Source organism: Octodon degus, unplaced genomic scaffold, assembly GCF_000260255.1.
Source record: "Octodon degus isolate 3935 unplaced genomic scaffold, OctDeg1.0 scaffold00007, whole genome shotgun sequence".
Lineage (NCBI taxonomy): Eukaryota > Metazoa > Chordata > Mammalia > Rodentia > Octodontidae > Octodon > Octodon degus.
The window spans coordinates 32,134,177-32,147,441 of NW_004524583.1; the positions used below are offsets into that span (position 1 = coordinate 32,134,177).

Genomic DNA, 13,265 nt, shown 5'->3' on the forward strand with positions numbered 1-13,265 from the left:
CTTCCCTGCAAGGCATGAATAAATGGAAGGGACAGAGTGAAAAGATCTCCTGGCAGAACACATGCTTGGCATGTATGAGACTCTGGGTTCAGATCCAGCATCAAAAAGATAAAGCACTGGACTACAGGTCAGGAACGTCAGGAATGTAGGAATTCTAATGTCTCGATTGCCGGTAATCTTTACGTATGCAGGGCAGTCTCTGGACCTAAGTTTCCACATCTGTAAAATGATCTCAGATAAACTAGGTCTCCTCCCTCCCCACGTTCAGAGAGTCTTGGTTTATGAACTCCGGATGTTCTCACACAGTCTAGCCCTACTCTTACCTGAGTCCCTTGGGCTGGTGGCAGTCCGGGGCCGTTCCAGAGCAGCCGTGGCACACGTGATGGCAGCCTGGATCCGAATGTGGGCACACCTATCTTCTATCCCCCGCGTCAGGCTCTCCACTGTCTCATGGTGCCACTCGATGACTGTGTCTTAGTTACAGAAATAAGAAAGGAACCACCTGGTTAGGATCAGGTACTGTGTGGCTGGCAGATGACAAGAAGGGGTGTTTCCTCAGGACAATTCCAGCAAAACAGCAGCTTAGAAGATTAAAAATTCAGAGGTGGGCTCCTTAGGGAAGTTATTTCTCTGATGATTCTATACCTTTCAGGTAGATTCCCCCAGTCCAATCTTATACTTACACTTTTTGCTTAAATAACTCTTTCTTTTTAAAGACTTAGCTCTGTAGCCCAAGCTGATCTAGAACTTGCTATGTAAGTCCAAATTGGCCTCAAACTCATGATCTTTCTCCCTGAATGCTGGACTGCAGTTGTGTCCCACCATACCTAGCTTTATCTGACTTAATTTTAAGCATCTGGATAAAAGATTTGGTAAGGCATAGCTGGCCAGGGTGGTACATCCCTGTAGCCCCACCTAGGAGACTGAGGTAGATCACTTGAGCCTCTTAGCCGAAAGCCCACCAGCTTGGGGAATATCATGAAACCCCATCTCAAACAAGCAAACATCCCCACAGGGCTGAGGGTACTGTGTGGGCAGACATACTTGGTTTGGAAACAGTTATTAGCTGTGTGTCCATGGATATGACCTCTGTGAACCTGAGCTACCACATTTGTAGCATAGGAATAACACTGAAGCCTACTGCGTTTGCGGATTGAAACCTTAACTTGACAAAGTGTTTAGTAAAATGCCTAATAATGAGGGTTCAAGAAATATTTTGTTTTAGTAATAGGGCTCAGAATCAGGGCTTTGTGCATGCGAGGCAAGGGCTCTACCACTGGGCTATATTCCTAGCCCAGCAAAGCTTAGTTACATAATCATCAAGTTTGCTTGCATCTGAAGGCTCGAGCTCTCAACAGCTTCCCTGTTATACTGAAATTTCTAACTGCTCTCTAGTAGATGTGCTATCTTTCTCACAGTGCTCCGATCTGTAGGCACTTTCCACAAGTTATCTTTTGCTCAAAATCTCTCTTTTTTTTTTTTTGGCAGAACCAGGGATTGAATTCAGGCCCTTGCGCTTGCCAGGGAAGCACTTATTCTATTGAGCTATCTCCTTGGCCCTTAAAATCTCTTTTTTAACCTTTTTTGTCTTCTGATTCAACTTACTTAGTGGATCAGTAGATCAGCTCTCCTGCACTAATTAATGTCTCATGTTCTGAAAGCCAGCAGCTTTTTTTTTTTTTTAAATGAATTTCTTTTTTTTTAACATTTATTTTGTGTGTGTGATGTGTGTGTGTGGCCAGCTCAGCCCACCAGGGGGCGGGGCTGGCTGGCATGTGGTGCTGGGGGATTGAACCGCGGTCCCTGTGCTTTGCCAAGCTTGTTCCAAGTAGGTGCTTTAGACCACTGGGCCATCCCGGCAGCCCCACCAGCAGCTTTTGAGTTCTCAGATACTTGCAGAAGTCCTTACTCGGCTGTTGCCTACCCCAGACACTCAGCCTTCTGCTTGGATATCTGTGGATGCATAATAACCCCAACTCTGCAGCAGCCAATGAGTTTCTCTTGATCTTTTCCTGTCTAAATGTTTGGGTAGCACATTTTGCTTTTCTCTTTTTGCATCAAATATTGTGTTAAGTTTCAGAAATCAGTAAGGCATTTTCCTTTCCTATGAAGTTTCTCAACCTATGAGTTTCTACAACTTACTGAAGACTAAAGGCTGCCCCTTGACAAAAAACAACATCCAGATATATTAACTCCCATTCATCTAATGCCCTCCATGAAAGCGCTTGTCTACCCTTACTGAGTCAACCAAGATTTCACATTTTACAAGAGAGGCTAGGTTGGAGAGATGCAGTCACGCTAGTCCATGGTGATCCCTACGCCCCACTCACTCAGACCCCAGGCGGTCTTCCACTCCCGAAGCATCCTCCGCAGGACCACCAGTTCCCAGGCCACATCCTCCACCAGTGATTTCGCCCGCTTCTTGGATTTCCTGGTCTTGGTGGAAACATCCTCCTCACCCATGTGCTGCAGCAGCAGATCCCGGGCTGGCGTGGGCAGAGCAGTCCAGCGTGGGGCTCCTTTCACCGGCCTACAAGCTACATGACACGGCAGCGTGAGGTCTCCTCACCTGACAGCCTCAGTCTTGCCATAGTGGCCCCAGCTAGTTCCCCATTGCCATTCCCACTAATGCCAAGGCAAGACAAAGCTGTTGAGAGTGAACTTTCCCATGATTATATAGGGATTTGAGTAGAAGCCTCACAGGGAATTATGAAAAAACTTCAGTATCACATAATAGGCTAAGGTGATGATGATGAGAGAGACAGACTTGGGGGCATAGAGATATATACAACCCTTTTTATAAGTATAATAAATATTTAGGAACACAAATATGTTTATATGTAGCAAGATTTGCTTATAAAATTAGTATTTGAGACCCAGGTACAGTGGCATGTGTCTGTAATCCCAACTACTAAAAAGGCAAAGATACAAGAATCACAAATTCAAATCCAGCCTGAGCATTGTGGCAAGATCCTTATCTAAAAGTAAGACAAGCTAAAAATTTTAAGAAGTCAGTATTTGATGTTTTGCAATTTACAGAGTCATTAGCCAGCCATTAATTTATTGAATTTTTTCTTTAATCTTTTTTATTTGAGGGAAGGAAAAATACTCTAAGCTGCTATATTTTAAAGATTTTAATATTTCTGAATTTTTCTAGTTCTGATAAATAGCAAATCTGAGAACACCAAGTGTGGTGGCACACACCTGTAATCCCAGCCCTGGGAGGCTGAGGCCCAAAGACTGCTGCAAGTTCGAGGCCAGACTGGGCTATATACTAAGTTTAGTGTAGCCTAGACTACTTAGCAAGATCCTGTCCCCCCAAAACAAACAATGGGCCGGCCAGATAACTCAGCCGATTAAAGCGCCTGCTTAGGCAGATGCAGGGAGCTGGGTTCAGTCCTCAGCATGCCGTGCCAGCCCTGCCCCTGAGGTTTGCTGAGACTGCAATTGAGACTGGGCGTGGTGGTGCAGGCCCGTAATCCCAGCGCTCGGGAGGCTGAAAATAGGAGGATCACTACGAGTCCGATCTGTGTAGTGAGAAACCATGTGTATTTATAAATATAGTTATTTATAGTTGTATAAAAATGGTTATGCTTGTTACGTTTTGTTATTCATGGTGCCCAGTGGATTCAGAAAGTCTCTTTCTTAGGATAAAAGCTGTGTGGAGAACAGGCAAGGAAGACGTGAAGGCATTTCCAAATTTACTAAGTTCATTATGCACCACATTGCCTATTAGGCTTGTGCTGCATTCTGTCATTGTTAACCATTTCTTTTTCTTCCAGAATTTCATTCCCACTCCTAACACCTTTAGATTTGCTTTGAATGAGGAGGGCAATGGCCTTCCCAGCGCTCTGCCTGTTATCAGGCTGTAGGGAGTTCCCTCACTGCTGGGGGCCCTAGCCCAGGAATGGGGACTCTCAGGAGGACAGGCACACCCTGCTGACGCTCTCCCGTCAGTTTCCCGCTTACATGCTTCAGGAACAGGCTGGAAACTCCACTTTTCCGGAGTTTCAGGGAAGATCTTGCGTAGCTGCTTGTCATATTGATTGAGGTTTTCCAGGAAAATCTGGTCTCTTTTCCCACCAATGTGGTGGATGATCCGGACTCCATCTGTGAAGGAACGAGCCTCCAGCGCTGCCCTCTGCCCTCACTCCCTTTGCCTTCTCCCTTCCTCTCTTCCTGGGTTTACCCCCACAGGAATCTATTTTCTTTTGTACTAATCTAAGCTCCTAAAACTGAAGATTCCCATGCTGTGAAGCAGCCCTGGGATGTGATTTTTGCTTAGAAATGTCACAGCCGGTGGCCTCATAAAGAAGCTTCCTAGGGACACTGGAACCAAGGGTGGCACTTTTCATGCTGAGCAAAACCTTTTTGATTTCTACGTCCTCTATGATATTAGTTGATGTTCACTTGACAGTGTAGGGACAGGTGAGGGCTGGGAAGAAGAAACAGGTTGGGACAGACACACCTAGGAGGCATATACTCGAAGCCCAGGCGCTTGAAGGGCATCAAGGCGGACGGGAACCTACCTGAGGCACTGGCCTCTGCATAAGGTGTGTTAACACTGGCTTATAAAGGAGGCTTCTAAGGCTTAGGGGAAGATGTTCTGAAGTGTTCTCAGGAGCTGAGCCAGGATTTAATTGCAAATCTGCCTGATTCCCAAGTCCTAGATACTTTTTCCAACATGGCACCTTGCCTAGGGACTATCTCATAGGGAAGGGAAAAGAGTGGACAGAGACAAGGTAGACTGTGCCCACAGTCAAATCTCACTGACCTTCTGGTCCCATCCTGTGCTCCCTCCATAGTGAGATAGAGGAGGAGGAAGGGAGAACTGTGTCCTCCCCACCAGAAGTCGCTACCCACCGCAGACCCTGTGCTCGCAACCCCGTGACGTACCATGAACATGAGGGGCATCAGGGCTTCTCGATCCCCCGCCAATGACCATTTCCCTCCCCAGCTTCTACACCTCCCTGGCCCGTGCCCACCCATGTCCCCACCACAGGGCCCCAGTGTTAGTACCGAAGTAAATCTCCTGTTCAAACGTGTTGTCTGTGGAGTAAGCAAACTTTCCAGCTTGGGGAGTCACCTGACGGAAGCAGCTCTGCTTTGGGGGCTGGAAGGTTTTTCTCTTTTCCTTGATATCCTCAGCTGTTGCGTTCCTGCTGGGCAAGCTTTCAACCGTCTGCACTTCTGGAGAGTAGCTGGGCAGTCTTGGCAGGGGTAGAGAGGAAGGAAAGGAGGAAAGACAGGAGGTGCCCCAACTTCCAGAGGGGGCACAGCTCACTTAAGCTCCCACTCATGGGAATATCTGAAGAACACTAGTGTTTATGAACCTGTCCCCTGGTGTCAGTTGAATATGGAGCCACCAGAAAGGGTGGCCACCTCACTCCTCCATGACGAAACCCTGCCTTTGCAGCCACAGGAGCACAACAGAGTGGCCATACTCCCAACATAACCCTGTGTATGTGTGTATGTGTATGTGTGTGCATGGGTGTGTGTCCACTTGTGCAAGTATACACTGTGTATGTGCAGGGGATCAAACCCAAGGCTTTATGGGTGCTAGGAAAGTGAATTACGGCTGAGCTACTCTCTAGCCCATAGCTCAGCCCTTCTTGTCCTTGTTCCCTTAGAGGCTGCACAGGTGTGGGGAAGGGAACCTGCCTCCCACATGACCTCAATCCAGTGCACTGTGGTTCTTTAATGTCTGGCTGTGCTCAGGAAAGGTGCGAGCCTGCCCTTTGCCACTGTAGTCCCCAGCACTTGGCAGACAGCCTAAAAGCAGCAAAAATACAATTTATACCTGCTCAATAAATGAATAAATATTTCCCCTTAGTTTCCTTCCTTTTTGGAAATCAGGGCTATTATAATAGCTCCAGTCTTCGCTTTCATTATCAATGAGAAGGAAACACCCTGAGGCAAGGGCTTCTCGCCTTACTCTCCGAGGCTGCCTGGCTCTGTCCTGCAGCTGCGTGTGGTTTGAGTCTAGGGGCACACTGGCTCTCTATTCCGGGGGCGGCAGGACCACACGTCAGTGCCATGCACCTGCCTTACCCTCACAGTGGTATACTTCTGGGATGGTAACTGGATCATCAATCTGGTAATTAACTCTGCCGAAGGAGGCCAAGAAGGGATCCCTGTAAGGCAGTGGTCCTCAAAAGGGGGCCATTTTGCCCCCTAGAGACATTTGTCAGGCCAGTATCTGAGACATGTTTGGTTTTCACAAGTACTGGCATCTGGTAGGTGGAGACCAGGGATGCTGCCAACATCCTGAATGCACAGGGAACCCTTTGTCCAACCCAGCTTGTCAGCACGGCAGTAGCTAAGAAACCTTAATTTGTGGAGTTCTCAGACACCAGGGTGGTGGCCAACATGTGGTTGACGGAAGAATGGCCTGGGGCACAGCTCAGTGGCACAGCATCTGCCAAACACATGCACGACCCTGGGTTCAATCCCAGGAAAGAAACCAGTAAGATAAACTACAAGAAGCTGTGTAAGCACATGGGGGAGGCCTTGCAGAGAGCCAGGGATTCTGGAAGGCAGACCAGAGAAGCCTGGCCGGCTTACCTGTAGTAAACAGGAAGCAGCAGCTCTGGCTGCTTTTCTTCCTGGGGAAGCAGGGTGACATCTCGCCCCTCAAACTCGGCTGTCTCTTCTGCTTCCAGCTGGTTCAGGAGCTCCAGGTCACTGGCTGAGGTGAGTTCATCCCGGATGTGGCTCCAGTCGTACTGCTGGTGCAAGAAGCTCTGCCACTTGTTGGGAGACGCTCCGGGCCTCCCAGGACACTTGTTCTGGATCCATCGGGCTGTGCGCTTGTTCAGCTTTTCCAGCACAATGGCCTCCCAGGCTCTGGCCTCTCTCTCAGCAGGCGGAAGCCAGACTTCCCTTTCCACATCTGGAGAAAGTGACAATTCCAGAGCATCTGGGTCCTTGTGGGGAGAAGGCATGAGACAGTGAGGTGATTTCTGGACCACACTTTCTGAATGGGGTTTCTTTTGCTTCTTTTCAAAATGGGCACAGCTTTCTGTCTTCCCAGCCTGGGAGGTGTCTCCCATCAAGGCTCTGGAGGGCTGGAGGAGCCGGAAGCGGACAGGTTTCTCAGATTGGGCCTTCTTGATGTGGGCAGGCTGGACAATGTCATCTGTGTTGTAGAGGTGGTCAAAGCTGTACTGGCTGTAAGGCATGCTGGGAAGCCCTCGCTGCCACATCACCTCTGCAGAGAAGGACAGGTTTGCTGCAGCCTTTTTCAGGTACCTGCTCTTGAGCTGTGTATGGTGCTGGGGACAGAAGTGGAAGACGGGAGGCACGCCAGATATGGAAGTGCACGCCTCCTTGTCCTTCGGCTTTGAGAAGCAGAAAGTCATACCCCACCCCAGCCTTGGGTTGGGTGGCTGAGGCTGGGTGGGAGCTGTCTTTTCCTCTGGGGGCGCAGTCATATTGGTCCCCAGAAAATGCTCCCTTCCATCCACACTACCTGGTCCAAAGGCAGGGCTGCAGCTGTGACTGGGTACCTGGGAAGGTGATAGGAGCAGCTGGTGACAGTGGAGGTCAGCAGAAAGCCCATAGCAGTGCAGAAAGAGAAGCACTTGGAGGACAGATGAGAACGGGAGAGTGATGGGAAGGAGAGCCATGTGGATCAGAAGAACAGAAGAAAGACATGGTACAACATTCTAAGTATTTCTCGTATCAGGCCCGTGCTTCCAGGTCTCACATTTGGCCCCAGAGCTCCTTGTGCGGGCTTTTTAATAGCGCCCCACTTTCCTAGTTTTATTCAGATGTTGCTTTGTCTCTGTTCAAAGGCTTAAGTATAAAACACAAACAGCTCAGCCTGGCACTCATGGTTTTCCGTGAGGAGGACCTCGCCCTAGGACTTTGTCCCAACCTGTGGGCCTGGCTTGAGCTGGCCAGCCCCCTTTCCTGTTCTCTGAATGATCTTCCCTCCAGCCAGTGGGGCTTTCTCTTGTGCCCTCTGCATGAAATTGCTTTTCTGCCATACTTTTTTTTTTTTTTGGGACGGGTCTACGGTGTATTCAGGATCTCAGTTCTAGATCGGACTCACAGTGATCCACCTGTTTACAGCCTCTCAAGAGCTGGGATTACAGGCTTGTGCCACCACGCCATGTCTCAATTGCCATCTCAGTGCGCCCCGGGGGCAGGGCTGGCATGAAAGGCCTGAAATATGAACACTTTGTGTGTGTGTGTGTGTGTGTGTGTGTGTGTGTTGTGTGTGTGTGCGGTACTGGGGACAGAACTCAGGATCTTACGCTTACCAGGCAGGCACCTGTGCCACTGAGCTATCTCCCCGACCACCTTTTCTGCCATACTTGACACACAAATTCTGTCCATTCTTTCAGGCCCAGCACTGTTCCTACATGCTTTCCCCATAGCTCCTTCTTGACCTACTGAGGCTGCCATGGCATATCTGAGTAATTTATGTATCAGTCCTGGCCCATTTATTTGACCAATCAGTCCTGCAACACTTCACATTGTTAAGTACTGGCTAACTGTACTGTCCCATGACTGCGGCTCCTGTCAATTCTGTCCTAAAAGCCACCCAATACTTTCCTGTGTTGCTACATGGCCTTCACTGTGAAAATGCTCATGCTACGGGATATTTTATCAAGTAGTTCTTCCTTAATTATTGAGTAGGCTGTTTCTAGGTTGTTATCCAACAGATGAAACTGTATGGGACAGGTGCTTAGAGATTTACATTTCATTTTGTTGTTTCTGTCAGAAGCACTCTCTTGGCCTAACAGTGACAACTGATCATTAAAGTACTAGACTTCACTAAAAATACTAGGATCTGGGATGAAGCTGAGGCTCAGAGAGGTAAGTCAATCACTCCAGATCGCCTGGCGCCTGAGTGGGGGATGAGTCTGCGGCACCGCCGCTCCACACCTCTTGACCTCCGTGCCGCCCTGGGCTTGGCTCAAGCCCCCCTTCTACCACTCATATGCTGGATCTGTGCTCCAGGACAGGTGTCATTATTCTATGTCCTTTTTCTCTTGCTCCTGCCAATTCCAGGTGCCCCTGTGGACCAGGTCTGACTTTTCATTCCTTCATAATAAGCAGTCCACACCCTCTCTCCTTAGGGTCTGATTTACCCCACTGTCTTCTATTTATGAAACTTGACCTTGAGGTTTTTTTCTTTCTGTTAAGTCAGCTTTCATCTTGATGCTCTGGGGCCAGAATTGGTAGATTTTTTTTACATACAAAATTAATTTTAGTTGTTTTACCCCTTCACAAGCATGAAGGCCACATAGTCACAAGGGCAGTGAGTATTTAAATAGACTAAAAAAATGAGGGCAAAGGTAAAGGCAGTCACACGGCCATAAGGTGGAGTTTTTTTTTTTTTGAAACAGTGCTCACTTTTGCTGGTAGAAAATAAACTGTCAGATGCAAGCAACACTAGTGCTCCTGACTCTTGTACATGTATTACTAAATGAAGCACGTGTGTGCACAGCAGTATGGCTCTCGTTCCTGGTCAGAGACACTGGGATCCTACGCACTAAATCAGGATGAGACCCGGTTTCACTCCAAGATGACTACATGTTTGGAGGGCGTGAAAAGCCCTTGGCTATATGCCCTTTAACTTGTGACATAAAGAACCAAAGACACCTTACAGCAATGCAACTAGGTGTGGTGGCGCACACCTGTAATCCCAACACTTGGGAGGCTGAGGCAGGAGGACTGAGGTGAGCTCAAGGCCAGCCTGCACTATGTCTCACGAAGCATGCAAACAGGAAGGACATCGTATTATCATCAGCAGTTACTGTATGTCCTCAAGTAGTTGTCTCCTGATGTGATGGCTAATTGAAAAAGAACATATGATAGATCTCTCTCTTTTTTTAATGGAAGGGGTGGGGCAGGCAAGATACAAGGTTTGGTCATGAGAGGCTTGCTCTTGTCTGTTAGAGTTAGAAGACAGAGCTAAGGCAGGTTTCTGCACTTCTCAGGCAAATGGTTTAATATCCCTGATTTGATAATCTGAAAATAGAGAGTAAGGCATCTGTTCTAATTTCTTTCTTTTTCTGCGGAACCAGGGATTGAACTCAGATCCTTGCACTTGCCAGGGAAGCACTTAACTCTTACTGAGCCATCTCCCCGGCCCTGTTCTAATTTCTTTTTAATTATTTATTTGTGTGTGTGTGTGTGGCCAGCTCAGCCCACCAGGGGGTGGGGCTGGCTGGCATGTGGTGCTGGGGGATTGAACCGCGGTCCCTGTGCTCTGCCAAGCCTGCTCCAAGTAGGTGCCCTAGACCACTGAGCCATCTCACCAGCCCCCTAGTTTATTTCTAACAAGGAGTCTGATACTTGTTGATACCTCCAAAATATTGCTTTAGTGGGCTGCTAGTCCTACCAGCAGCAACCACCAGCATTAGCTCTGTCCTTTGAGGAACTTGGGCTGGAAGGGCCGGTGCCAAGTAAGAAGGGCAACCAAGTGTTTCCATTTAGAAGCTGATGAACTTTGTACATCCATGACTGTAAAACATGAAAGTTAAACTGAAGTCCTCTCCTCCCTTTGGTGTTTTATGAATAGAAGAACCCAGCTCAGCCAGACGCAGTGGCACATGCGTGTAATCCCAGCATGTGGAGGCTGAGGAAAGGAAAACCGCAAGTCTAAGACCAGCCTGGACTACCAAGGCCAGCCCACACCACATAGCAAGGCTCTGTTTCAAAAAATCAAACCAAAAAAAGAGAAATCAAAGCAAACCACCACAACAAAACGCCCTACTCAAAGTGGGTCATTTTTCAGAGATTTCAAATTTAGTTTCACTCTCCTGTTTATGTTCGTAGGCTGCTAGCCTCTCTCACTTGAATAACGTATGCTAAAGGGAGTAATATCTTGTTCTTGTTGCCTCTGTTATTAAGGCAGAAGAAACTGCCTTACCATCCTCCACCGGCACACTCTCCTCTCCACCTCCAGTCCCAATTCTGAAATCATGAAGTACAGTCTAACAGGACCAGTCATCCTCTGGGCTGGGGTTTGTTAGATGTGACTCGGGGACCTTACGTATCAAGGTCACTTGAGGAGCTTGTACAATCCAGACTCTTAGGGTTTGTCTTTTGCAACAGTCACACCTCCAAAATATTGCTTTAGTGGGCTGCTAGTGGCCTGCATTTTGATAAGCTCTCAGGGGTTGTTCTCATAGTCACGGAATCAGCATTCACAAAGATAGGTCAGTAGGTCACGTAACGGAAGCTGAGTCCATGGGGACAGCAGGATGAGGCAGTCCAAACTCATCCTGCAGGGTTCAAATTTGGCCTTTCTTTTGCTCTCCAAAAATTCCTCTGACTGTTTCCCCTTCTTTTCTCTGAGATTTCCATCTCTCAATATGCATTTACACTGCCATATAGCCGTCTCCAGGGCTCACTCTGGAAGTTGCTATCAAAATGATCTTTTCTGATGCTCTCACCTCACAGGTTCCAAAACCACAGCCCAGAGAGAAGAGATTTGACCAAGACTACAGTCTGGGTTGGTGTCTGAAGTAACACTGACCCTTTTGACACTGAATACAAAGTCCTTTTGACTTATCATTCAGCTGATGCTAATGAACTGTTCTAAGATCCTGGTAAAGAGCTAGTGTTTTGAAATTACCTTCAGAATGGCCCCGCCCCCAGCACAGTCCTCAGGAAACAACATCTAAGGCACATTATCATCTTAGATCTTCTTTGCTTTCTTAAGTTCCAAAGCTGTTTATGTGGGTCACCTAGCAACCAATTATTCAGTGTTCCAGGGAGACTCAATTGGAACTGTTGTATTTGTTAAATTTTCTTCTTTGTAAACTGAACTTTGAGAAACTGCATCATACATATTTATTGATGGCTAAACGGATTTTAGTCATTCTTTGAAATATCAGCCAGTAGTCCTATACTATTTAATATATCTTCCCTCTACCCTGAGATTTTTTTTTTTGAGACAGAGTCTCACTACATAGTTCAGGCTACCCTTGAAGTTCCTGCATAGTCCACGTTTCGCCTTGAACTCATGGCTATCCTCCAGCCTCAGCTTCCCAAGTGCTGGGATTATAGGCATGTGCCACTCCATTCAGCAAGGAATTCTATTTTGCTGAGAAAAAGAAAAAAAAAAAAAAAGGAACACAGGAACCAACACAGCTCTGGCATTCTTCAGGTTTCTGTGTGAACAGATGGTGAAGTGTTGGAACCTTTCCCACTCCCCTTTCCCTTCTTACATTGCTACTCGATGTCTTCCTTCCAAACAGTTCACTGTTATCCCCTGCCCCCACGCTAGGTGCAGGCTAGATTATTTGTCCACTTACGTAAAAATATAACTGTGTTTTAAAGGAAATAAGAAAATACAGTATCTCAATTGTCAAACTCAATGCATTTCAAATTTGTGTTCGAACAGTGAAAAGTTCCACAACTGAATATATTTTTCCCATAGAAATAATGGCAAACCAAACAATTGGTTCTAAGGCCCAGAAAAACACTTATAAATTCATCTTCCCAGGACTTTTCACAAATTTTGCAATGATTTTTTTCTTTCCTTTAACTCTGGCTCTCATAATTCTCCTTTAGCTTCACCGCTGGTGTCATTTTCATGACAGCCATTATTATGGTGTTTAATGCAATTAAATCACAAAAAGCAGTACAATGATAAATGTTTTAATACACTAACACAAGCGCTGTATATTGTCTGGGCAAGAGCAGAGCTGAGACTGAAGCATCACTCCTTTGTGAGTGCAACCGGATTCAGCTTGTGATTCGTGTCTCACTCTCAGCGCTGTACAGGTTTTTCCAAGTTGGATTATGAACACCAAATGTATTTTTTTCAGACTTTGCCATTGAAGTAGTAGGAAGTCTGTGCTTCCAACCATTCAACCACTGAGGCGTCACTGTAGTTTATCCTGAGCCAAATGTGAGTGACACCACCACCACATAATAAAGCCATTGCTGGCCTGCTGGGATAAATCAACACAGATCTGGACTTTCTCCACGTTGTCTACCAGTGACAGCGGAGACAAACCTTGAGTGGACGTTTTTTTCTCTTGTTTTTTTCCCCTCTTTTCATTGTTTGATCTTGTTTTTATATGAGCATGAAAGTAGATTGTTGGGCTGGTGAGATGGCTCAGTGGTCTAAAGCACCTACTTGGAACAAGCTTGGCAAAGCCCAGGGACCGCGGTTCAATCCCCCAGCACCACATGCCAGCCGGCCCCGCCCCCTGGTGGGCTGAGCTGGACACACGCACACACACACATAAATAAATAAAAATGTTAAACAAAAAAAGAAAGTAGATTGTTTTTTG

General features: G+C 47.0%; 1 protein-coding gene across 3 annotated transcripts in view; it reads right to left on the bottom strand.

Annotated features, from left to right (window-relative positions):
* The window catches only part of Heatr4 (HEAT repeat containing 4), a 39,050-nt gene extending 27,375 nt beyond the window's left edge, over nt 1-11,675 (bottom strand). The window contains exons 1-6 of one of the 3 annotated variants that reach the window (XM_023703436.1): nt 11,597-11,675; nt 6,565-7,508; nt 5,020-5,210; nt 3,970-4,110; nt 2,331-2,537; nt 324-473 (exon numbers count right to left, since the gene is read on the bottom strand). In XM_023703436.1, the coding sequence (XP_023559204.1) occupies nt 324-473; nt 2,331-2,537; nt 3,970-4,110; nt 5,020-5,210; nt 6,565-7,508; nt 11,597-11,641 (1,678 nt within the window). In that variant the 5' untranslated portion in view covers nt 11,642-11,675. Of the gene's footprint in view, nt 1-323; nt 474-2,330; nt 2,538-3,969; nt 4,111-5,019; nt 5,211-6,564; nt 7,959-11,596 lie in introns of those variants that run through there. The other 2 variants (XM_023703439.1, XM_023703435.1) reach the window with 2 other exon arrangements.
* Between the last annotated feature and the right edge of the window lie 1,590 nt (nt 11,676-13,265).